This window comes from Cloeon dipterum, chromosome 4 (genome assembly GCF_949628265.1).
Source record: "Cloeon dipterum chromosome 4, ieCloDipt1.1, whole genome shotgun sequence".
Taxonomy (NCBI): Eukaryota; Metazoa; Arthropoda; class Insecta; order Ephemeroptera; family Baetidae; genus Cloeon; species Cloeon dipterum.
Genome location: NC_088789.1, coordinates 19,375,232 through 19,401,320, shown reverse-complemented (window position 1 = coordinate 19,401,320; position 26,089 = coordinate 19,375,232). Strand labels below are relative to the sequence as shown.

General features: G+C 38.5%; 3 protein-coding genes across 5 annotated transcripts in view; 2 read left to right on the top strand and 1 right to left on the bottom strand.

The window, feature by feature from the left end:
- rg (rugose) overlaps window positions 1–9,988 on the top strand; it is a 162,693-nt gene extending 152,705 nt beyond the window's left edge. For both annotated transcript variants that reach the window (XM_065491093.1, XM_065491092.1), the window contains exons 37-49: window positions 110–222; window positions 834–974; window positions 1,036–1,308; window positions 1,626–1,698; window positions 2,847–2,941; window positions 5,609–5,698; window positions 5,753–5,930; window positions 5,987–6,067; window positions 6,119–6,286; window positions 6,342–6,605; window positions 6,926–7,122; window positions 7,180–7,331; window positions 7,798–9,988. In XM_065491093.1, coding sequence (XP_065347165.1) covers window positions 110–222; window positions 834–974; window positions 1,036–1,308; window positions 1,626–1,698; window positions 2,847–2,941; window positions 5,609–5,698; window positions 5,753–5,930; window positions 5,987–6,067; window positions 6,119–6,286; window positions 6,342–6,605; window positions 6,926–7,122; window positions 7,180–7,331; window positions 7,798–7,888 — 1,916 coding nt within the window. In that variant the 3' untranslated portion in view covers window positions 7,889–9,988. The remainder of the gene's footprint in view (window positions 1–109; window positions 223–833; window positions 975–1,035; window positions 1,309–1,625; window positions 1,699–2,846; window positions 2,942–5,608; window positions 5,699–5,752; window positions 5,931–5,986; window positions 6,068–6,118; window positions 6,287–6,341; window positions 6,606–6,925; window positions 7,123–7,179; window positions 7,332–7,797) is intronic.
- LOC135944265 (uncharacterized) lies at window positions 2,970–5,146 on the bottom strand. Its single transcript, XM_065491094.1, has 3 exons — window positions 4,603–5,146; window positions 3,665–4,092; window positions 2,970–3,423 (listed from the first exon to the last, which is right to left on the bottom strand). The coding sequence occupies exons 1-3, from the start codon at window positions 5,030–5,032 to the stop codon at window positions 3,022–3,024; spliced, it is 1,260 nt and encodes a 419-aa protein (XP_065347166.1). The 5' UTR covers window positions 5,033–5,146; the 3' UTR covers window positions 2,970–3,021.
- A 10,798-nt stretch (window positions 9,989–20,786) lies between the features above and the next one.
- BTBD9 (BTB (POZ) domain containing 9) lies at window positions 20,787–26,043 on the top strand. Of its 2 annotated transcripts, none has more exons than XM_065487393.1 (9): window positions 20,787–20,937; window positions 21,148–21,367; window positions 22,323–22,683; window positions 22,882–23,146; window positions 23,580–23,799; window positions 24,185–24,414; window positions 24,472–24,661; window positions 25,298–25,484; window positions 25,596–26,043. In XM_065487393.1, the coding sequence occupies exons 2-9, from the start codon at window positions 21,180–21,182 to the stop codon at window positions 25,764–25,766; spliced, it is 1,812 nt and encodes a 603-aa protein (XP_065343465.1). In that variant the 5' UTR covers window positions 20,787–20,937; window positions 21,148–21,179; the 3' UTR covers window positions 25,767–26,043. The 2 variants fall into 2 exon arrangements, with proteins under 2 accessions (XP_065343465.1, XP_065343466.1); XM_065487394.1 differs by having other exon boundaries at window positions 20,843–20,937; window positions 21,109–21,367.
- Window positions 26,044–26,089: the final 46 nt, after the last annotated feature.

The window sequence follows — 26,089 nt, the reverse complement described above, 5'->3', positions numbered from 1 at the left end:
CGTGACACCGGGAATTCTCAAATATTTTCATTGTCGATCGCGGCCGCAGTAAATCTTACGCTCTTTGATGCGCTTTTTTGCCTCATCCGGACTTTTCTCGTGCTCGCAGGACGTACCTACAATGACTTGAACCAGTACCCCGTCTTTCCCTGGGTACTCACCAACTACGAGTCAACCGAACTCGACCTCAGCCTGCCTTCCAACTACAGGGATCTTTCAAAGGTTAGTTGCCCCCCATAAAATTATTCAAATTAAAAAAAATTCCAGTATAATTTGCTTTGAAATTTTCGTCAGTATTTACCGACCCTATAAAAACATTATTTTTGAATTTTTCATTTTAAAATTGAATGATTTTGACAATGTTTAACTTTTAATTTTAAATTAGAAAATCTTGATTTTATATTGTGCTATATTTTCTATACGTTTTTTACTTGAAAATTAAAATTTCCCACCAATTTAAAATTTTTAATAATACCATTTTGTTTCAAAACATCAGATCGAGTAAATTAAAAATGACCCACGTCCCAGAAACATAAAGAGTCCCAACACAACTTTAAAAATTCAATCATTTTTCAATATAAAACGACTAATAGGAACTGTAACAATTTCATTTCTCTTTCTTTCTGCTGCATCAGTGACATCGTCTAATGTCATTTAGTTTTTGCTTTTAAAGATTTTAGAGAAAGAAAGGAAATAAAAATAGCTCATCCTCCTCAAGGGAATTTTACCTCTCTGTTTAATCCCTTTTTGCTTAATTGCTTCACGTTATTTCCAAAAAGGAGAGTAATCCCCAAAAATGTCCCGTTTGTTTTAATGTACGGTGTGCTTTGCAGCCGATCGGCGCTCTAAATCCGAGCCGCAGAGCCTACTTCGAGGAGCGCTACGCCAGTTGGGAGCACGACAGTATTCCTCCGTTCCATTACGGAACTCATTACTCAACAGCTGCCTTTGTCCTAAACTGGCTCATCCGAGTGGTGAGTGAGGCCTCCCTCAGGGCCCTATTCGATCTCACACGTACGCTGCTCTCTTTTCCAGGAGCCGCTCACCACCATGTTCCTGGCGCTGCAGGGCGGAAAGTTCGACCACCCAAATCGCATTTTCCACTCGATCTCGCAGTCGTGGAAAAACTGCCAGAGGGACACGTCCGACGTCAAGGAGCTGATCCCAGAGTTTTTCTTCCTGCCGGAAATGCTGGTCAACTCGAACAACTTTAAACTTGGCCATCACGAGGACGGCGTATCAGTCAGCGACGTCCAGCTGCCACCGTGGGCCAATTCGCCGGAGGAGTTCATCAGGATCAATAGAATGGTTTGAATTTTTTTACAACTAAACCAAGTGTGTATTAAAAACCTTTTATTTAAATTGAATAGTAATTACTCTTTTAAAGAGGAGAGGGAAAATGATTTAGTTTATTAAACAAATTGCAATTAGGAATTTTATTTTAAATAATTAATGAAATATTTTTCTTCAAAGCCTAGAAAAAACTGTTGCTAAAAGCTCAAATTAGTTTTTAAACATTGAAACGTCTTCTTTATTCCATAGAGGAATTTTCCTACTTAATTTGACAAAGTATATCAGTTCAATAATCCATTCAGCGATATTAAAATTAAAAACTATTGTTTCAGGCCCTTGAATCTGAATTTGTGTCGTGCCAGTTGCACCAGTGGATCGACCTGATCTTTGGCTACAAGCAGCGAGGTACGTAATTAAAAACAAAAAATCCCAGCGTGCACTGATTGCAGCTGTCAGTGCCCTTTTGAGGGAGGCTCGCACGCCACGCGGGTGGGGTGGGACGGGGTTGGTAGGAAATAAGACGTTGCGCGCACTCATTAGGGCGGAATTAGTTGTACGCGTTAGCCTCGGCTGCAAAAGACAAATGTTTGCTTTATTCCGGGCCCAGCACATGCCGCATATTTTTGCTTCCTGCCTGGTTTCACTCGCCTGTCATCGACTAACTACCCCGAAACGAGATCCCCCACGAGACGCCGGACGGGTGGCAATCGCGGCAAAAAATTAATTGGGCCCGACTCGCGTGCACAAAAACTGAATTCTCGATTGTCTGAGTAGTTTTAAATGCAAAAAGGGGGTTGAGTGAAAAATTGGCCTCGTTTTTTTTCTCCGTCCGTCGAGAGTTGCATTTTCCGTGAAAGCAGCAGGATGTGCTCGTTGCGCTGGGTGGCGCCTGCCTCTGCACGCGGGCACATGTTGTCTATTAAGTACCAAGCAAAGTCGCGCACTAATTGAAGCCAACACTGCGGAGGAAACGTCAGCCGCAGATCGCGTTCAATTAAGTGTTGGCACCTCACCCGCGCTAGAATTCTTCTTACTACGTCCAAAAATAATATTTTCGCCGCCGCCGCCACCACCGCGACTTTTATTCGAATTGATATTAATTCGCTTTGAAATGGGATAAGGTGGCGATTTATAGCTGACAGTGCGTGACTGTGTTGAATGTTAAGATCAAAAAAGTGTCTCTCAGACGTCTTGTTGCGACGATGAAAGAGCAGGGAATCCCAATGAATTATGCATGCCAGCGTGGAGAGTAGACAACCGGATGGGCTCACGTGCTGCAGTAGTTGCATAAGTCAACAGCAAAAAGCCGATAAAAATATTTAAAATTAAAATTTTGGTGTGTGGGAAGACAAAAGATTCTAACCAAAAATCCTAAATTTTTACTTTGGAAGAAAAAAAATTTCACAGCTCAAAAATATTAGGCAAAAATATTTTGAAGATAGTTTTTGCTTTTCTAATTACTGCATCACTCACTGGCAACTTATGGATTACAAATTTTCGGTCCAGATTAAAAAGTTCAGTTTAAAAATTGTTTTTTATTCATATTTTCGTAGGACCTGAGGCAGTCCGCGCTACAAACGTGTTTTACTACCTGACTTACGAAGGCAGCGTTGACCTGGAGTCCATCTCAGATCCAGTGATGAAGGAGGTGAGTTGATTTGTAATAAAAAAAATCATTCACTTTTCTTACGAGTGTATATATTTTGTACAAAAATTGCCGCACGAGATTCAGACTGCGAAAGTGTTGCAAAGTAATCGGCTCAGATCCTCTGCTGGTTTGTTAAAAAATTTCCTTCCCCTCTCCTTCTCGCCGTTCCTTCTCTGTTCCCTTCTCAATCCCTGTCGTTCCTGGCTCTCTACAAATTTGAATGTCTCCACGGATTTTCGACAATTGTATGCGTGCGCCATTTCCATCACGCTTTCGGCAACCTTCTCGTCCTTCTCGGCCTTCAGCCACTCGTATGGCCGCATTGTCCGTGTTTCCAAATTTTCGTCAGGGTTGCAATCACTCTGTTCCGTTGTGCACAGAGCCTCCTTGTCGAACCGAGGGAGGTATGTACCGCACTCTTTCATTTTCTTCGATTTTTTCTTCGGCTGGGACTGATTTGATGCCAATGCTGGGACATTAATCTAAGAAGACGGGGGAAAACAATAAATTTTGGTTGAAATGTGAACTGTTGTCACAAGATACCACCAATCGTTGTTATTAAAAATAAATTGTTTTTGCAAGTTTCAATTGACAAGAATATTTTTATGAGTATTTGACTTAAATTTTAAATTCACCATTTTGGCTAGTACGTGAGTAACTAAATACTTTACAGAGTGAAAAATTAATAATATAAATAAAACAAGCAAAACATTTCATGTGTACCTCCTCGCACACTTGAATTTTGCGGACAGTTTCTCCGCCCTCTAAATCCTGCATAGACATTAAATTCCTCAACTCTTCACTTATTCCGTTCTCGGATTTACATGGAACGCCCAGCTCCTCGATTCTTTTCAAAACTTTCTGGTACTCCATAACTTTAGGCAAGGCATCTGCGACGATTCCAGCTCCATACTCTGCCACGGCCACTGTTACCAAGCTGTCGAGGCAGCCGAGGGTCTGGTCCAGCAGGGACACGATACCGTCCAGCAGGCTCTTCGTCTCGTCGCGGCAACTTTTGCCGCGTACGCTCTTTCTTATCACTAGGGTCGGCTTGCTTTTTTGGGGGGTCTCTGGGGGTGACTGGTAGCCGACGGTGATCCTCTCGATGGTTTGCACCTCTCTGACGACACCCCCGGGCCCGAGGTCCGCGCCTACAGGGGCCAGATCGCGGAGATGAATCGCAGGCCCACGTGAAGAGTCATGAACACCGCAATCAGTGCAATACTGTCAGAAACGTCGATGTGTCTGCTTTCTTTCGCGTGGTGGTCTACAAAACGTTCATGAAATAGTGGTGTAACTTTTTAAATAATGTCAAGTTTTAGAAAAAATGAACAAAAGGACAAAATAATTATTTTAAGCCCCTTCATGCTTTTTTTCAAAAATATGTTTCTGGCTGAATTTTTAATTACATTAAATTTATGTGATCAGACGTCCTAGATTCATTGTAACAAATTTAAGTAATAATGGTCTTCCATCACTTGGTTAAATTTTTTCTTTCACGAAAACTGTTAAATTTTTCTTTTGACTAAACTCAGCTTATATTTATCCTCTCTTTCTTGTGTTTAATTTTGAAATTTCCTATCCTGACAATCCGAAGAATGCCTTTCAGTAATCGGAAATATTGCTCTAGTTGCTCGTGTTCATGATTAGAAATTCCTTACCCTGCGTTGATCCCGAAGTTTCATTGAATTTTGCGGCTCTCAGGATTTCCAGTGCGTTCTCCGAGCCGATCGAAACGTTCTCGTCGGTGGTCTTGAAGATGTCGGAAGGCACTTCAGAGTTGAGCCAGTAGTCGGGGTTCTCAAGGGTGAACTCGAACGTGTCAGGATCAGTAACTTGCCGAGACTCGTTGGAAAGGTCCAGGGAATCGTCCAGGGTCAGATCCAACGCGTCCAGGCCCTCCAGTGAAGGCATTCGCTCGGATTTACCGGCCACGATGACGTTTGGGTCGTTTTCGTGCGCCTTGCAGAATGACGCTTTCCAGCTGCTCTCGTCATCTTCTGGATCGCTCTCTTCGGACTGGAGTTGGATCTTTTCCTCCTCAGGGTTGTCGCAAGTAGAGGAAACGTCTTCAGACTCGTGGTCTGACATTTCCCCGAGTTTCAGGAATTTCAAAATATATACGACTCAGACCTTAAGTTATGCTGTTGGCAATAATGGAAGTTAAAAGTGCATTTTTACATGGCAACAATTTAAATTAATTTGAATTTTTGAGTACAAGAGTACAATAAGTGCAGAAGTTGATCTAATTTGTATTTTGAATAATAATCGTAAAAATCGGTTTGTCATTTAGTTTCGATTCCTCAGTGTGCAAATTATTAGGATTATGTATGTGTATATCATGAATTTTCAATAAGAAAACAGTGATCGCCACTTAATTAGCATGCACACTTTGGAGACTATTGTTTTCTCAGAAATTAAAACGGCATGAGTATTGGAAAATTTAAGCTTTTTCCCTATTTTCATAGGATACTTAAAACGGGGGTAAAAAATTTCCGAATTTTGTGTTACATAATATCCACTTGAATTTTTATAGAACAACAATTATGTAATAAATTCACCTTAAAATGCCAAGCATCCTTAAATTGTTAAAATTTGATCAGATATAGCAAACTTAAATTGTTCTATAAATTGTGGAAATTAAACCAATTATATTAATTGCTTCAGGCCATTGAAAACCAAATTCGCAACTTTGGTCAGACGCCGTCGCAGTTGCTGATGGAGCCTCACCCACCGAGGAGCTCTGCCATGCACTTGGTAAGATTATTTGAAACAATTAGAGACAGCTATTCTCAATCACTGCCCTTTTAGTCACCAATGATGTTCTCGAGCATTCCTGACGACGTGTGCATGAGCATGAAATTCCTGTCCAACTCGCCAATCTGCCACATCTCCGCCAACACGTACCCGCAACTGCCGCTCCCCTCTGTGGTCACCGTCACGGCCAACCAACACTTTGCAGTCAATAGATGGAACCCAAGCTATGCTGGTAAGCCTAAAATTTGATAACTCCTTTAGAATTTAGAATTAAAATTTGTATTTTAGCTTCAGTGCAATCTCCAAGCTATGCGGAAACGCCTCAGGTCACTGCCACGAATCTTCCCTTGTCAATGGACCCTGTTTTGTGTAAGTTCAAGGAGTAACACGCTAGCCAATATCAATTCTTGCCCTTTGCAGCACAATCAACGAATAGTTCAAGCCCGGCTCTGAAGAGGCACTTGGGAGACAACTTCAGCCAAAAAATCAGAATCCGGTCAAACTGCTTCGTGACAACCGTGGACAGCAGGTTTTTGGTCGCTTGCGGCTTCTGGGACAACAGCTTTAGAGTCTTTTCAACTGAGACTGGTACGTTTAAATCACAAATTAATTCAGAACATTTTAACCAAATAATTTCCTTCAGCCAAAATCGTGCAAATCATTTACGGACACTACGGCGTGGTGACCTGTCTGAGTCGGTCCGAGTGCAACATCACCTCTGACTGCTACATCGCGTCAGGATCGGCCGACTGCACCGTGCTGCTGTGGCACTGGAACGCCAGAACCCAGACCATCGTTGGCGAGGGAGAGATTCCAACCCCGAGGGCTACCTTGACGGGACACGAGCAGCCTGTCCTGAGCGTCGTCATCTCTGCAGAACTCGGCCTCGTTGTTTCAGGGTCCAAAAGTGAGTGATATTTTGCTAAATGAATTCGAATTCAAATTTAAAAAGGTCTTTTTATGGTCTTTTTACGCTTAAAACGTCAAATATTTAGCCTCAAATAAGGAATATTGAAGGGTTTTTTTAAACTTACAATTCAAATAAAGTGAGATCTACCCGTCATATTTTGAGAAGCCTTAGAATTTGTTCGTATGACCTAGTATATTTTTATGTTAAATTAATCAGATTATTTTAACTTTTAAAATATTGAAAAAAATGGGGCTTTAGTTCATAAATTATTCAAATTATAAATTTCATCTGAGATCAACTCAAATTTTTACTTTCAGGTGGTCCCGTATTGGTGCACACGACCTTTGGCGATCTGTTGCGCTCCCTGGAGCCAGGCGCCGGTGCCCACTCGCCGGAGAACATCGCCATGTCACGCGAGGGTTTGATCGTGGTCAACTATGAGAAGGGCCACGTCGCCGCCTTCACCATCAACGGCAAACGGCTGCGACAGGAAGCTCACAATGACAACATCCAGGTTCGTGCCGCGTTTCTGCCTTTCATATTGAAATTTTACAAACTGGGGCTGTTGCAGTGTCTGCTGTTAAGCCGAGACGGCGAATACCTGATGACCGGAGGGGACAAGGGCATCGTCGAAGTCTGGCGCACCTTCAACCTGGCTCTCCTATACGCCTTCCCTGCTTGTGACAGCAGTGTCCGTTCTATCGCACTCTCTCACGATCAAAAGTAAGTGGATTTTTATTTTAAAAGTGAGCAAAGACACAATTCAATACTGCTAAAGCAGTGCATTTTTTAAATTACAACAAAATATATTTTTTAATTTTTAGATTAAAATTAATTAGATTAAAAATTAAAAATAATCAAGAGATTATAAAGAAAATTATCCATTGAAACTATTAATTACTTTTAATACCCTTGATTCAGTAAATACATACATATAATTGTTGACGTTGATTTCTTGCAAGGAAATAAGGTTTCAAAATTTTAGTTTTTGAATTTTGGTAGCATTTTTTTCCTGATGTGAGCCTTGTAAAGTGGTGGGAATTTTCTGAATCGACGATTTTAGCCATTTTTAATCATTATATTATAAAAAAAAATATTTTTATGTCTCTCAGGCTTGGAATATTTTGCTTCAATTAAATCAATTTTATCTGCGTGTCTCTGGTGATTACAATTAATTTTTGTCCGTCAGGTTCTTGCTAGCAGGATTGGCGACCGGCTCAATAGTGGTGTTCCACATCGACTTCAACCGGTGGCACCACGAGTTCCAGCAAAGGTACTGAGTCACTCTGTTAGCGCTCAACGAACTGCAGTGTTTGCCCTCTTTGTTTCCCTCGTCGTGCAACAATAATGATTACTAAAACACACACGCTACACTGTCCTGAGGCGAGCATACGAATTTTTCAGCCGCAGAACTTCCATTCGAGATAAAACTGTACTTAATCGTGCGCGCATGAAACAATTATAACTGTACATTCCGGAAAAGAAAACCCAATTTTGTATTGTGAGTAAAAACAAAGAAACAAACAACAAAAAAGAAGAAGACACGGAACTAAGTATAAGCAAAAAGAGTATTTTGTACCAATTTTAATATAACCACTTAATTTTTGTAAGCATTCCAATTCTGTGATTTTGCTTGATATGAAATTGTCTTTGTCATGTGTACTCTTCAATTTGCGACAGAAAAAAAAATACCAACAGCGAATGCATCGTGGAGTTTTTAAAATTTTGATAACTGCCTTTAAAATGATTGAGATGCAGCATTTTTTTTCTCTCCCTCTTTAGATTCACTCAACTCACATGGAATTACTTAAGTTGTGCTCTAGTCTAACAAGGATGCAAATATATAACTTTAGCCCTTACTGAACGAGTTTTAGTCTAGTACGAAAGTCAACAAAAACACCATGCTGTAAATAGGAAATCTATTTAAAAATACTTATATAGAAAGTTGAATCGGTTCTCGGACGAGTAAATAAATAAATAAATAAATCTTGTTTAGACATGGAAATTGAACACACACACACACTCACAATTTAATCTAATATGGGCGTCAATTGATGTTGGAGCGTTGCCTGCTGTTTTTTTCACTGTTTGCAGTGTGTCAAATCGAAAAACTGACTCTCTAGTCATATAAGCAACTGTCGTACTTAAACGCGTTCCCCGCAACGCCGCACATAATAATAAATATAATACAACTTTGCTGATTTGTAGCCGAAAAAATCACACACTCGAGAGGTGCACGCACACATTACATTTTCCGCTTGATTCCCTCCTTTCTTGTGCAGAATGTTTGCGAAAATGTGGTGAAAATGTGTGCACACGCCGCCTCCATGGTTAGTTGTTGCTATTGCGCAAGTAGAAAAGAGTAATTAATCCGTTCCACTGCTGCTAGCCGCGCTCACGCCGCTTGACTTTTGAGAAAAATAAGAATTAAAAAAAAAAGAAATCCAGATTCTCTCCTTCCATTGCACATTCTGCGATTTAAAGAAAATAAGGTTTGTTAGACACGATGGAAAACTTTGGTGTGGACGAAGTACTGAAATGTTGTGACCGAGTGCCGTATTTTTGTATTCGATTTTGTCTTGCGGACAAACGCTGTTTTCACGAATGTACGAACGAAGCGCCCATTCCTTTCCACGAAGTGTAGACCCGCCCGCCGCCTGAGAAAGTTGAAAAATAATATCTGTGTAGTACTGTACGCAGCAATTAATGGCGCTTTGTGTTTGAAAAGAAGACACGTGATCTTTTTATCGAATTGTTGATTGATTGTTAAGTATTATTAATGTTATTTGTGTTCCCGTATGTATTATTGTTTGTTGTTTCTTTTTGCGTTCCCGTATAATATCGTAACACTGGTTTGGGTTGTAGCATTTAAAGTCGTATATCTTTAAAGAAATATGAATAAAGTCTCAAAAAACTCACAGAGTAGACGATCGAATGTAAGCTTCGATGAGCGTAGATATATTATATAAAATTTAAAACATTTGTTTGGCTTTTAGATTTTTAAACGACGCGCTGACCTTTTTGTCTTTTGAAATCACACAAACACACACACATTCAATCTTTCACGTAGTTGGTGCAACGTAGATATTGATGAAAATCAAATTATTAAACACACACACCCACACACACACACCGTTTGAAGAGGATGCAATTAATATTCCACACCTGACACACGAGACATTCTGGTGTAGCTTTTAGAAGATGAAACTCTCATACATAACTGCATTAACGTTTAAATACACGAGGAAGGATACGCAATTTATGTCAAACGCAGCAGAAATTGTACTTAAAATCTACCGAGTAAAGATGATTATTGTAGATGTTGTTATGGATGCATTAAGTATTAATAAAGATTATTTGAATTGTACTAGAAAAATGTATTTCCGGTATTTTTATTTACTCTCTCTCCAGTGAGCCACAATGACCAATTAATTTGTTTTTACGAAAATATATAAATAAATTAAGGAAATGGCACAAATATGCTTGGAAAATAAAATGGGAATATTTTGCATGGTTATAAATCAGTGAAAATCGAATTAATTTCCATAAAAAAATATTCATTATTTGCAAAAATTTTGCTTCTTATCTTGCTAAGTTTTTTTATATTTAATACATTCAATGGTTTACGGCACTTTGGGCTGTGTTGAATTCTTGATCGCGTAAAAATATTTGCGGCGCGCCGGCGCCTGGTGAAAGTTAATTTGAATTCGTTGCTATGATTACTCTTATCAAATTTGTTATTTTATTTGTTATAGCAACGCAGGGGATATTTTCTGATTATATCCAAGAATCAAAATAATGCAGCTGCCGAATTATTCCAACAACGAAGAAGAACGCATGCTGCATGTGACAAATAAAAATCACGTGTACATATATTGAAGTTTGTTGTAAATCTCATTTTACCGTTAAAAATGTTTTTGTTAATTTAAAAATTGTTTATGAAAAATTTAATTATGAGAATTTTGTAAATAATGCCAAGTATTTTATCTAAAGTTCAGAAGAGAAAAGCTATGAAATTTCATAAAATCTGTTCATTAAATTAACTGAAATTGAAATAATAATTTGTATTCATGGTTGACTCTTATTCTAGTCACAATGGAATTCATTGTCAGTTTAATTGTAAGTATGTGATATGAGACTCATTCTTCCTGGCAGCGGTGAAATTGCGCCATCGTCAACTCAGGACCAAGTAACAGTAAATTTTCTGATTTTGCCAAATTTCTCTAAAAATTAAACGATATTTCGATATTGTTTCTTCTTGATTTCGATTCCTATTGTCGCGATTTCATTTTCCAAGAAATTTTAAATGGTTTTTAACCATGATTTTTAGCTCTCTCCCATTTTTTCCATTTTTTAGAATATTGAATTTATAAATTACGGACATTTTTGCCTCAAAGCTATGTATTAACTTCTTTATTTAGGATTAAGAAAAACGTTAAAAATACTTTTTTATAAATTGAATTCCGCAAATAAATACACAAATAATATTCACTTTAATTTTTATTGTTTGTATCTTTCCGCCTTCCTTTCAAACCAAAATTCAAATGAAGGGGAATAGGCACTTTTTTAAATATAAACCACCTTTTAATCCACAATTCACCCATTAACTAGCTCGCAAAATGGTGTCAGGACGTCATCTCAGGTCGTGAATTTCTGAATATCAATCCCGCTCTTTTGAGCCAAATTCTAGCTTAGTTGTTCCAGCTACCGCCAGAGTCCGCCAACGAACCACTCTGTCTCTTACGAATGTGAAGTTGGCCGCTCGAGTTAGCCGCTCGCGAGAAGATAGCCGCTTTTTCAGCAATGCTGCCAACCTAAAATTTCTAAAACAAAAAGAGGGTCGTACGCATAAATTTAAGGGATGGGGGTGAATCGGATACTGCCCAAGTGAAGTAAAATGCAACTCTTATTCGTAAAATAAAAATTTGAGCAAAAGAAAAGGGTGCAAATTAAGGGCTTAAAATTCAAGGGGTGGTTCCTGAAGGGAGTTCGATCTCCAAACCCTTTTTAATTTATTTAAACCGATAAAAGCAATATTTCCTGCGAGTTTGAATAATTTTCACCGTTCCTAACTCGAGAAAATTAATTAAAACTCCGGAAAAAAGTCAATTTTGAGGGTTAAAAATTCGAGGGGTGGCTCCTGAAGGGAGTTCGATCTCGAAACCCTTTTTAATTTATTTAAACCGATAAAAGCAATATTTCCTGCGAGTTTGAATAATTTTCACCGTTCCTAACTCGAGAAAATTAATTAAAACTCCGGAAAAGGGTCAATTTTGAGGGTTAAAAATTCGAGGGGTGGCTCCTGAAGGGAGTTCGATCTCGAAACCCTTTTTAATTTATTTAAACCCATAAAAGCAATATTTCCTGAGAGTTTGAATAATTTTCAACGTTCCTAACTCGAGAAAATTAATTAAAACTCCGGAAAAGGGTCAATTTTGAGGGTTAAAAATTCGAGGGGTTGCTCCTGAAGGGAGTTCGATCTCCAAACCCTTTTTAATTAATTTAAACCAATAAAAGCAATATTTCCTGCGAGTTTGAATGAATTTCACCGTTCCTAACTTGAGAAAATTAATTAAAACTCCGGAAAAAAGTCAATTTTGAGGGTTAAAAATTCGAGGAGTGTCTCCTGAAGGGAGTTCGATCTCCAAACCCTTTTTAATTTATTTAAACCGATAAAAGCAATATTTCCTGCGAGTTTGAATGAATTTCACCGTTCCTAACTCGAGAAAATTAATTAAAACTCCGGAAAAGGGTCAATTTTGAGGGTAAAAATTCGAGGGGTTGCTCCTGAAGGGAGTTCGATCTCCAAACCCTTTTTAATTAATTTAAACCAATAAAAGCAATATTTCCTGCGAGTTTGAATGAATTTCACCGTTCCTAACTCGAGAAAATTAATTAAAACTCCGGAAAAAAGTCAATTTTGAGGGTTAAAAATTCGAGGAGTGTCTCCTGAAGGGAGTTCGATCTCCAAACCCTTGCCACTTCCTTTAGACTAATAAATGCAATATTTCTTGCGAGTTTGAATGAATTTCACCGTTCCTAACTCGAGAAAATTAATTAAAACTCCGAAAAAGGGTCAATTTTGAGGGTAAAAATTCGAGGGGTTGCTCCTGAAGGGAGTTCGATCTCCAAACCCTTTTTAATTAATTTAAACCAATAAAAGCAATATTTCCTGCGAGTTTGATCCAATTTCACCGTTCGTAACTCGAGAAAATTAATTAAAACTCCGGAAAAAAGTCAATTTTGAGGGTTAAAAATTCGAGGAGTGTCACCTGAAGGGAGTTCGATCTCCAAACCCTTTTTAATTAATTTAAACCGATAAAAGCAATATTTCCTGCGAGTTTGATCCAATTTCACCGTTCCTAACTCGAGAAAATTAATTAAAACTCCGGAAAAAAGTCAATTTTGAGGGTTAAAAATTCGAGGAGTGTCTCCTGAAGGGAGTTCGATCTCCAAACCCTTGCCACTTCCTTTAGACTAATAAATGCTATATTTCCTGCGAATTTGAATAATTTTCACCGTTCCTAACTCGAGAAAATTAATTAAAACTCCGGAAAAGGGTCAATTTTGAGGGTAAAAATTCGAGGGGTTGCTCCTGAAGGGAGTTCGATCTCCAAACCCTTTTTAATTTATTTAAACCGATAAAAGCAATATTTCCTGCGAGTTTGAATAATTTTCACCGTTCCTAACTCGAGAAAATTAATTAAAACTCCGGAAAAGGGTCAATTTTGAGGGTAAAAATTCGAGGGGTTGCTCCTGAAGGGAGTTCGATCTCCAAACCCTTTTTAATTTATTTAAACCGATAAAAGCAATATTTCCTGCGAGTTTGAATAATTTTCACCGTTCCTAACTCGAGAAAATTAATTAAAACTCCGGAAAAGGGTCAATTTTGAGGGTAAAAATTCGAGGGGTTGCTCCTGAAGGGAGTTCGATCTCCAAACCCTTTTTAATTTATTTAAACCGATAAAAGCAATATTTCCTGCGAGTTTGAATGAATTTCACCGTTCCTAACTCGAGAAAATTAATTAAAACTCCGAAAAAGGGTCAATTTTGAGGGTAAAAATTCGAGGGGTTGCTCCTGAAGGGAGTTCGATCTCCAAACCCTTTTTAATTAATTTAAACCAATAAAAGCAATATTTCCTGCGAGTTTGATCTAATTTCACCGTTCCTAACTCGAGAAAATTAATTAAAACTCCGGAAAAAAGTCAATTTTGAGGGTTAAAAATTCGAGGAGTGTCTCCTGAAGGGAGTTCGATCTCCAAACCCTTGCCACTTCCTTTAGACTAATAAATGCAATATTTCCTGCGAGTTTGAATAATTTTCACCGTTCCTAACTCGAGAAAATTAATTAAAACTCCGGAAAAGGGTCAATTTTGAGGGTAAAAATTCGAGGGGTTGCTCCTGAAGGGAGTTCGATCTCCAAACCCTTTTTAATTAATTTAAACCGATAAAAGCAATATTTCCTGCGAGTTTGATCCAATTTCACCGTTCCTAACTCGAGAAAATTAATTAAAACTCCGGAAAAAAGTCAATTTTGAGGGTTAAAAATTCGAGGAGTGTCTCCTGAAGGGAGTTCGATCTCCAAACCCTTGCCACTTCCTTTAGACTAATAAATGCTATATTTCCTGCGAATTTGAATAATTTTCACCGTTCCTAACTCGAGAAAATTAAAACTTATTTTTTCCATTTTCAAAATTTTGACCGGCGGCTGGCGTGCCTGGCGAGCTAGAACCAAAGCGCCTGCATGGCCAAGATTTGGCGAGGCTGGCTGATGTAAGTGCTCTAGTATACGTTTCGATTTTTATTTAGAAGTCAAATATTTAAAAAATTATCAAGAAAAAAATTAATGTCGAACTGATTTGTTCAAAAGGGAAAAAAGGTAATATTAATCTGAAAAAAAATATTTATTGTTCTGAACCTCTGACAAGAGTGAATTTTGAGGAACACACAGATTTTAGTAGCGCAACCATATTCAACTGTCAAATTTTCCCAGTTTTCCAAAATAATGAGGCCAGAGTAGGTCGATTACTGATGTATTTGACGTCACTCCAAACATTTCTGATGTCGTATAAATATACTAATCTACTAAAATACGCATAATCCGTATAATGAAAAATCTGTTGAAAATAAATGGCAGCTTCCTCGATGAATAGCGAGCTTTATATTTTTCCGTATTTCTACACAACAGAAAAAATATCCTACTCAACTAGTTTCGGCTACTGGTTCTAGTCCTAATTCATGAGCTTCCTCTCCCGACTAGGGGCTGAGCAGGACATTATTTCTGTAGAAATGCGGATAAAAGAACAGCTCGCTATCAGGGTTGTATTTGTATTAATAACACCACCCGATTTTTTCAACCACTGGTTTTTAACGGTTTCTACCACCCAATTTTTACCAATTTATTGCGCAAGAAATTCAAGAAATGAATTTATTCCATTTTCCCCTTATGGACATCTAAGATTTTCGGTGGAAAGTGGTCTAATCTTCCTCAACTGTACACATTTTTTTCTTTTAAATTGCCATATTTGCTGCCTCAATTTCTCCAAAAAGTTCCCTAAAAAAATTTTGAGGTCGAGGTCATCAGCAAATAATTAGAAAATTATTGAAAACGGAAATGCAAACATGGCCTGGAAGAAAATGGTAAAAAATTGAAAAAAATAACGTTCTTACCACTGCACTGTTTTTTTTAAATGCCGGTCTTTTGCAGCCCTGCTCTCTATCCACCGAGGAAACTACCTTTTATTTCATTTGAAAATTATAAAAGTTCGGGGAGGGGGGGGGGGGGGGTTAGTGGGCCGCGGTGGCTCGGTGGGCCGCGAAAATCAACAGTCCCCGGTAAAAAATGGTGCCAGTCCGGGCCTGTCTAGAAACCAATTTTCAGATTTTTAGAGCTCATAGAAAAAAAAGAAAACTATTTTTTTGTATTTTCAGGCTTAGACACCTTCCTATTTCCGGCGGCAATATCTTGGGTCCAGGAAGAAAATTTAAAAAATAGATTTGGAGTCGATGAGGAATAGATCTGGAATCTATTTGAGACTAAATATGAGCTGTCATATCAAATCAAAATCCTAGAACAAGTGAAGTTTTGAAGTTTGAAAAATGTTATCTTTTCGTTTTCCCATAATATGGATAACATGGGAAATTATGGGAATTTTTAGTACTAATTATAATTCGGCTACGATTACTACCAAATCGTCTTCTAATACACGAACAATGATGCGAAACCTAGTTAGTATTTTTCTATCCCACATAAGCGAAATATGGCGATTTTTTAAAAGTCGGCATTGCTCTCCACACCAACGAGCAGCACATGGGCGCCGCTGACCTCCTTGGCCAATTTGTTTCCGTTTTGGCCATTGAATCACACTGGGGGAGTAACAAGTGACTTAAATTTACAGTTCAATCATTGGAACTTTGCTAAAATTAATTTTGTGTGTTTTTTTTTGTTTTGTTTTGCGCTCGCGGAGATGATGTGCAGGGTGCAGCTGTAGTGTGCCGTGCACAAGGGCGCGTGTTTACGGCCTGCGCGCAAGCACACCATTTTTGGTTGATTTGTGTTTAAATTCTGCCCTTAGTCCCATCGTCGACCACGACCCCTCATCGGATAGGTCTTTTTCCGACTTTTACCTGGAATACCAAAACGACCTTTTTCAGGGTAACTCGACCGGAAATCCTATCTGCGGCGCGTTCTTAATGCTTTTTCCTGCGATTTCTGTCACATTTGACGATACACTGCGACGATTATTCACCCTCGCCTGTCACCAACCGGTCGCACCACCTGAGAACTGTTTTTAAGTGGTTTTGTCGGTATCATCGCTAATTATTGGCGCCTTTAAGTGGATTTGGCTCTGGCAGAGAGCCGCAACGGTGCGGCGCCGCGCAGCGCCACAGCAACATTTTTCGGTTTCCGCGATTTATTCAGAATTTAGAACCGCACTGTGGAAGGTGAGCTCCCGCAATGATTTTTTGCTTAATTTGGACCCGCGCAATGAACCGCTGGATTGTCCCATAATATTTAAAATTCACGTCATTACATATCATAAGTGTAACATCCCGAAACACCGCCATCAAGTCGCATCTCTGTAGCCAAAATTGCAGGCGGTTTTCGCACAACTCTAATTGTAAGAGCGTTATATTCGGACAAGCTACGGCCGCAAAAACGATGGTTCCCCGGGAATTTGGAGTTGCTTGCGAGCCACGTAATAATTTAAGTTGTGACGTCGCACTGCTGATTTAAAGAAAAGTACGATAATTTTAAAATAAATCAAGTAAAAGGCTACGGACGCAGACTGGCATGTCGGTAAAGGGTGATCCTTTTGGTTAAAGTCAAGTGGAAAAAGCTGACAAGTCGCATCTACCTATAAAAATTGCGAAAACCTTGCACAACGCGATGAACATTTTGAACGTGCAAAAACAGACCTCCGCCAGGTTGGAAGAACATTAGGCAAAGCTGTATATCCGGTATACACGCTTACGAAAATGATATCACATATACTGAACTTTTGGCTCTTACTTTTGGTTAAGGAAGGCTGTGCAAAAGTGTAAACCGATCCTTTATTTTATATGTAGGAGCCAATAATTTATCAAAAAACGTCACAAGATGAATTGATTTTTTTGCTCTTTTTATCCCTGTCCGAGGAGCGGGAAGGGCGCGCACTGCACTAGCACGAATGCTGAAACCCGGGTCCCAATAACAGCGCGAACGGATAACATGGGCGCACCAGGCCGCACAGGGACCCAGCCCACTGAAGGGCCACTTGCCTTCGCACCGAGGACTGCATTGAAACGCTAGACATCGTCCCGTGAAGCCACGCATGCTGGAAAAAGGTGCAAACCAGCAAGTAGCGAGTTGGCGCCGGTTCGCCTCCAAGCCCGTTGAGAAATTTGAGCATTTCGACATTTCGAGTCACTATAAACTAACCACCTTTTTGCCATGTCTGACATTGGGTAGCCAGTATTACATCTCCCAACTGCTCAAATTTACCTCCCATTGCTTTGACACTCCTTTGTTAATCGCACACACTTGAAATTTGCTTCAACCTTTGAATTTGCGGCCGTAACTTGCCAATTCTTTACCGGTACTCTGCGCACCCCTGCGCATCTTCTGAAGGGTGGCTTACAATTAGTAGCCCGTTGAAGGAGTTTTTCCATGTTGGCACTTTCTGCAATATTAACCACCAAGCCCGCACCTGATCCCGTATTAATTTTTTTTTAATATGATTCAATATATATCAGGTGCACGTTGCCCCCTGTTTACAGGGTCGTTCCTTAATACTTTGACATAAAAAACAACCTCGTAGAGCAGGTGCGAAATGAAGTTCATTTCTAGAGTTCAAAAAGGCGCTGAAAACATTTGTTTCCTCTAACAAATTTTTAAATTGATTGAATATCTCGATTTCAGACTATAATATTAATGTAGTAAAACATATACTATTTGTATACCCTCGTAAACAATAAAAATGTACACAATTAAACACTATATTATGTTTCAGAGATATATATTGTTATCTTTTTTCTATAAATTTTTAAAACTTCATTTAATCGCTTTTTTAGCCAATTATTTATTTTCTCGAGTTAGGAACGATTAAATTGGTTAAAACTCGCAAGGAAATATTGTATTAATTAGTCTAAATGAATTGAGTAGAGGTTAGAGATCGAACTCCCTTCAGGAGCCACCCATCGAATTTTTAACCCTCAAAATTGACCCTTTTCCGGAGTTTTAATTAATTTTCTCGAGTTAGGAACGGTGAAAATTATTCAAACTCGCAGGAAATATTGCTTTTATCGGTTTAAATAAATTAAAAAGGGTTTGGAGATCGAACTCCCTTCAGGAGCCACCCCTCGAATTTTTAACCCTCAAAATTGACCCTTTTCCGGAGTTTTAATTAATTTTCTCGAGTTAGGAACGGTGAAATTCATTCAAACTCACAAGAAATATTGCATTTATTAGTCTAAAGGAAGTGGCAAGGGTTTGGAGATCGAACTCTCTTCAGGAGACACTCCTCGAATTTTTAACCCTCAAAATTGACCCTTTTCCGGAGTTTTAATTAATTTTCTCGAGTTAGGAACGGTGAAATTCATTCAAACTCACAAGAAATATTGCATTTATTAGTCTAAAGGAAGTGGCAAGGGTTTGGAGATCGAACTCTCTTCAGGAGACACTCCTCGAATTTTTAACCCTCAAAATTGACTCTTTTCCGGAGTTTTAATTAATTTTCTCGAGTAAGGAACGGTGAAAATTATTCAAATTCGCAGGAAATATTGCTTTTATCGGTTTAAATAAATTAAAAAGGGTTTGGAGATCGAACTCCCTTCAGGAGCCACCCATCGAATTTTTAACCCTCAAAATTGACCCTTTTCCGGAGTTTTAATTAATTTTCTCGAGTTAGGAACGGTGAAAATTATTCAAATTCGCAGGAAATATAGCATTTATTAGTCTAAAGGAAGTGGCAAGGGTTTGGAGATCGAACTCCCTTCAGGAGACACTCCTCGAATTTTTAACCCTCAAAATTGACCCTTTTCCGGAGTTTTAATTAATTTTCTCGAGTTAGGAACGGTGAAATTCATTCAAACTCGCAAGAAATATTGCATTTATTAGTCTAAAGGAAGTGGCAAGGGTTTGGAGATCGAACTCCCCTCAGGAGCCACCCCTCGAATTTTTAATCCTCAAAATTGACTCTTTTCCGGAGTTTTAATTAATTTTCTCGAGTTAGGAACGGTGAAAATTATTCAAACTCGCAGGAAATATTGCTTTTATCGGTTTAAATAAATTCAAAAGGGTTTGGAGATCGAACTCCCTTCAGGAGCCACCCCTCGAATTTTTAACCCTCAAAATTGACCCTTTTCCGGAGTTTTAATTAATTTTCTCGAGTTAGGAACGGTAAAAATTATTCAAACTCGCAGGAAATATTGCTTTTATCGGTTTAAATAAATTCAAAAGGGTTTGGAGATCGAACTCCCTTCAGGAGCCACCCCTCGAATTTTTAACCCTCAAAATTGACCCTTTTCCGGAGTTTTAATTAATTTTCTCGAGTTAGGAACGGTAAAAATTATTCAAACTCGCAGGAAATATTGCTTTTATCGGTTTAAATAAATTAAAAAGGGTTTGGAGATCGAACTCCCTTCAGGAGCCACCCCTCGAATTTTTAACCCTCAAAATTGACCCTTTTCCGGAGTTTTAATTAATTTTCTCGAGTTAGGAACGGTGAAATTCATTCAAACTCGCAAGAAATATAGAATTTATTAGTGTAAAGGAAGTGGCAAGGGTTTGGAGATCGAACTCTCTTCAGGAGACACTCCTCGAATTTTTAACCCTCAAAATTGACTCTTTTCCGGAGTTTTAATTAATTTTCTCGAGTTAGGAACGGTGAAAATTATTCAAACTCGCAGGAAATATTGCTTTTATCGGTTTAAATAAATTAAAAAGGGTTTGGAGATCGAACTCCCTTCAGGAGCCACCCATCGAATTTTTAACCCTCAAAATTGACCCTTTTCCGGAGTTTTAATTAATTTTCTCGAGTTAGGAACGGTGAAAATTATTCAAACTCGCAGGAAATATTGCTTTTATCGGTTTAAATAAATTAAAAAGGGTTTGGAGATCGAACTCCCTTCAGGAGCCACCCCTCGAATTTTTAACCCTCAAAATTGACCCTTTTCCGGAGTTTTAATTAATTTTCTCAAGTTAGGAACGGTGAAATTCATTCAAACTTGCAGGAAATATTGCATTTATTAGTTTGAAGGAAGTGGCAAGGGTTTGGAGATCGAACTCCCTTCAGGAGCCACCCCTTGAATTTTTAACCCTCAAAATTGACCCTTTTTCGGAGTTTTATTTAATTTTCTCAGGTTAGGAACGTTGAAATTAATTCAAAATCTCAGGAAATATTGTTTTCATCGGTTTAAATAAATTGCAAAGGGTTCCAAGATTGAACTCCCTTCAGGAACCACCCCTCGAATTTTAAGCCCTTAATTTGCACCCTTTTCTTTTGCTCAAATTTTTATTTTACGAATAAGAGTTGCATTTTACTTCACTTGGGCAGTATCCGATTCACCCCCATCCCTTAAATTTATGCATACGACCCTCTTTTTGCGTTAGAAATTTTTGGTTGGCAGCATTGCTGAAAAAGCGGCTATCTTCTCGCGAGCGGCTAACTCGAACGGCTATCTTCACGATCGTCTGTCTCTTCTCTCTTGTTTATTTATACTTCGCAATTCACCTTGAGTTTACTTCGGGCAGGCCGCAAGTTTCAATGGCAAAAACATTTTTGTCAGTCGGCAGAAATACCTGGTTGAATTTGCACACTCTTTAGTGGTTTGAGGAAACTAAAAATCGGTGAGTTTTCTTTATAAGCAGGTTTTCTGCATGCTTTTTTTAGAAAATATGGATATTCTATCCAGAATTTACCTTCTTGACCCAGTCAACACATTGTGCCCACGCCCACATTGATTTTATTTTTGTAACACCCAAGACCTAGTTCATCTCCACACAGATGATTACTTTCAGCATCACTAATAATAATCACCTGCCACTGCTCATTTTAAGAGGCGATTTTGCGTTGCGAAGAGGGCTGGAAAATGAGCAGCCATCACCGACTGGGGCCCAACTCGCCCAACGGCGAGGTCGAACACATTCAGGCCCTGTCTGCGAACATCGGTGCCCTGTACCTGAATGATGAATACAGCGACGTGGTCCTCAACATCAATGGCCTTGACAAGTTCCACGCGCACAAAGTCATCCTGGCAGCCAGAAGCGAATATTTCAGGTGCTAAAATTCACCTTGATCGTCACATTCAATTTTAAATCGTTATTTTTTATCTAATCTGATTTGAAGGGGAAGCTAAAAAGTTATCAATTAATGGCCCTGTAGATTCTTAAAAGTTTTTCCTGATAAAAATACCCACCATTATTTTTTTTAATTCATCGCTAGTTTCATTTAAATGTGAAATGTGATACAAAGAGTATTTTGCGATAAATGGTATGTATTATCTTTAATGATGTTTTCACATAAACTCGAATTTCTTTCAAAAATCCCACTGTCTTCCCAAAACACTTAAGCTTTTGCTCATTTTCTTAAACTCGTACTTATGAATAGAAGATAATTATATTATTATAATCATAAATATTTTGTTGAAAAAATAGTGCCACGACTTTCCAATAGGGGATTGATTTTTTTTTAAAATAAATTTCAAATAATTTTTTATACACAGTCCTATCTAGCTGTATTCTTGCAAAGATAACAGTGATTAATTTTTGTGTATTTAATATGTAATTGTGAACTGTGGTTTTAATTCTTTCAAATTGAGAAAGCGTTAAATAATATTTTCAACAGTTGATTGGTTTAATCATGACTACGGCTGTGAATTTGAATATTTTTCCATTGAAAATTTGTTGGTTTTAAGCTCAACGTTTGTAGCATGGTAGCATGATTCTCACATGCTCCGTAAATTATTTTTATTGTAGAAAAATCTTCATTTTTCACCATTCCTTGTAGAATTGTGTTTGGCACATACATGATAAATGGTATTTTTTCTAAATCTAAGGACATTCAAACTACCAAGACTGATGTTTTTAATTTAATTATTGTTTTAAATCCTTGAATAATACGTTTCTGACCCTTCATATCATTTTGAACTGCTGTATTTTTACATCTACTCTTAAAATAGGCCAGAGACTTTTTTTCACTAAAAAATATAATCAAAGTTATTTTCCCTCTTCAGGGCTCTGTTGTACGGTGGCATGAAAGAGTCCCAGCAAGCCGAGGTGGAGCTCATGTGCTCCAACTGCGACGCGTTCAAAGCCCTTCTGCGCTACATCTACACGGGCCAAATGTCTCTGTCAGCCATGAAGGAGGAGACGGTGCTGGAGGTGCTTGGCCTGGCCAACACGTACCGCTTCGAGGAGCTGGAGCACTCACTCGCCGACTACCTCCGGCAGATCTTGAACGTGCGCAACGCCTGCATGATCTTTGACGCTGCCACACTGTACCAGATGCGGTCACTGGTCCAAATGTGCCTCTCCTTCATGGACAGACAGGCTGCTGAAATTCTGCTTCAAGATGGCTTCACTCGCCTTTCTCTGGTATTTAATTTATTATTAACAATTGTAATCATTAATGTGCATTTCTGTTCAGGAAATTAATATTTTTAATGGAAGTTTTCAATTTAATTATCTAGTATGGTGTGTTTAATTCGGAAATAAAAGGGAGTAGTTTCCTTACGACAAATTTAAATTGTGAAATTTTTATAATCTGTTAATTTGAGATTTTTCTGTTTTCAGTTTTCTCTGGAAACGTTGGTGTCTAGGGACTCGTTCTGCGCTCCAGAGGTTCAGATTTTCGAAGCCATCGGTCGATGGGTTCAGAACAATGATGAGGAAATTATTGAGAGGGCGCTGGCGCTTATCCGACTGCCGCTGATCGAGCTGCCAGACCTGCTGAACAAGGTCCGACCCACAGGGCTGATCAACCCTGATGCCATACTCGACGCCATACAGAACCGCACCGCCATGAAAAACACGGACCTCAAGTACCGCGGCTTCATGCGTGAGTTTTCTAAATTTTATTTGCATTCATTTAAAAGTGTTTAATTCATTTTATTGTATAAATTATTTTTTAAGGGTTGATGATTTTAGAACATAAAATAATTGCCAAAATTGGCAGTGGAGGACTCTTAATAGCACTCGCTCATTTTTTTGCGACATTTATGAAAATTATCTTTCCTTTTCAAAATATGTATATTTTATTTAACTTAAACTTCTTGTTTTATTTTTCGTCTCAACTCGAAGGAGGAAGATTTAAACTATGAAAATTTCCCTTTTTAAATTTTAGTGGTTCAATTTAGTTGTTCAAAAAACAGGCTATTTAATTGTGAAATGCGTCCATCGTCATACTGTCACAAATTGTTCGAAATTAATAAAATTAGTGACTGGTTGGGAACAATTTATTTTCAATAAAGATTTGTTGTTTCTATTCGCAGTGCCTAAGGAGAATGTGGCCCATGTAAAACACGGAACGCAGGTGTTGCAAGGTGAGATGCGTTCGGCCCTCTTGGATGGCGACACTACTAACTATGACATGGAGAGAGGCTACACAAGACATGGAATCACTGCCGGCGGCGACTCTGGCATTCTCATCAAACTGGGAATGCCGTGCATCATCAACCATATGAAAATGCTCCTCTGGGACAAGGATGTCAGGTAATATAATCACTCAAGATTTAAAGCAACAGCTTATTTGTTGATGATGATCCTTTCAAGATTTTTACTGATTGTCATTACACGGGCTGTGAATTTAAGACGGCCGAATAATTTTTTCTAAGCTTTCATGGGTCATGGTATACAATTTTAAGCCATTTAAACCTCATCTAAAACTGTCTTTTACTATCAAAATCGTCCAAGAGCATTTTAAAATCGTCTTAAATGCAAATGTTTTGCTCTTCTGACAATGAGAAGTGTTTTGCATCATAATCCTTCTAAAATTTCTTATTGCCTATGAATTATTTTGAACTATTTTTGTGTTGCTGAATTTAGTTTGTCATTAAAGAAATACCTCAAAAGTTACAATAATATTATGAATTTGCAGATCCTACTGCTACTTCATCGAGGTGTCGATGGACACGGTCGATTGGGTGAAAGTGATTGACCACACGTACTATTATTGCCGCTCATGGCAGTATTTGTACTTTGAACCAAGAGTGGTCCAGTACATCAGAATCGTTGGTACTCACAACACAGTGAACAAGGTGTTTCACGTTGTCGCCTTCGAGGCTGTGTACGACAACAAGCAGTTCACCATCGAAAAGGGGATGATTGGTAATTTAAAAACAATCGCCAAAAGAAAAGCCTGTTTTCAAAGTGACTGCATTTCAGCTCCTACTGAAAACGTGGCAGTGCAGACCCTGAGTGCGTCTGTGATCGAGGGTGTGAGTCGTAGTCGAAACGCACTCTTGAATGGAGACACAAAGACTTACGACTGGGACTCGGGCTACACATGTCACCAGCTGGGTAGCGGCGCCATCGTCGTCCAGCTTGGACAGCCGTACATGCTCGATTCTATGAGGTTGGCATTTAAACACAAAAAATATTTTGTATGTGCACAAGGAATACCAGACTCGTGGAAACCTATTCTCAACAGACTTCATTTTTAATTTAATTTTTCTGAAACAAGAAGTTCAAGTAATTTTTTAGTGATTGGACGTTTTAGTTTCTCTTGAAACCTTTAAATTCGTGTTGGCTTTTATAATACGCATCATGTGAACTGGTAAAAATTATTCAGCAATTGAAGAAAATGACCAAAAATTTCAAAATCGATTTAAAAAAATACAGCTTTTGCTCTATATAAGTGAAATTTAGTTCATAGACTTAGGTTCAAGAAGACAAACCGACTAGTGGATCATTTTTACTTAAATTTTCCCTGACGTATTTGTGGGCTGTGTAAATGTTAATTGGCTAACCATAGAGCTAAAAGCTTAAAATATTCTAAAAGACGATGAACTCTCCTATTTTTACACGTTGCTTAGAATGCAACATCAATAATTTCGCAAAAAATGAACATCCCATCACCAGGGTTTTCTCGTGAGATAAATTTTGAAAGTAACTGCCTGTTTACTTGATTTTAAATTGACATTTTTAAATTAAAGAAGTATTTTCTTAGTGAAACTCAAGAAAAAAATAATTTAATTGAATAAAACTTCAGGCTATTGCTATGGGACTGCGACCTGCGAGCCTACAGCTACTACGTGGAGATTTCTGTCAACAACACGGACTGGGTGATGGTGGCCGACAAAACTTCAGAGCAGTGCAGGTCCTGGCAGATTTTGCGCTTCAAGAAGCAGCCTGTCGTGTTCATCAAAATTGTTGGTGTGCACAACACTGCAAATGAGGTAAGGAAAAGTATAACCGCCTTACATATTACAAAAGCATTAAGTTTTGCAAGCTTTTAAAAATAAGAAGAGAGATTTTTCTATATCAACGTTCATTCCCTGTGATTCCAGGTGTTTCACGTCGTGCATTTCGAATGCCCTGCTCAATTGGAAGCGAACGAGGAGCCAGACGCGAGTGTGGAGGAATGCTCAGCCGGCTTAAAGGCCTTGGTCACTGTGAGCAGTACTGATGAGAGCGATACCGAGGAGGCGAAAGATGTTTTCCACTCCACAGAACAATAAGACTTAAACCGTCAAAACTGGATAATTATATAAATGTGCCCAGCCTAGTCGTAAGCGCGGATTATAAATTATTTATACACGCTAAATGAAGTTATGGCAGTGATTTACTGACGCCGGAATGTCATCTTGCTTAAAACTATTTATAATATATTGCAACATTGTGCTACCTGTTAACTCTTAAGTGATCTTGAATCAAACTACCAGCCCGTAAAGTAGGATACGCTATTGATACTCGTCGCCATAACACTAATAAAAATAAAGTTGTTGTTAGTACAAACGCCGTGGGTTTTATAACTCGTTCTTTCCTCATCGCATCGATTGAA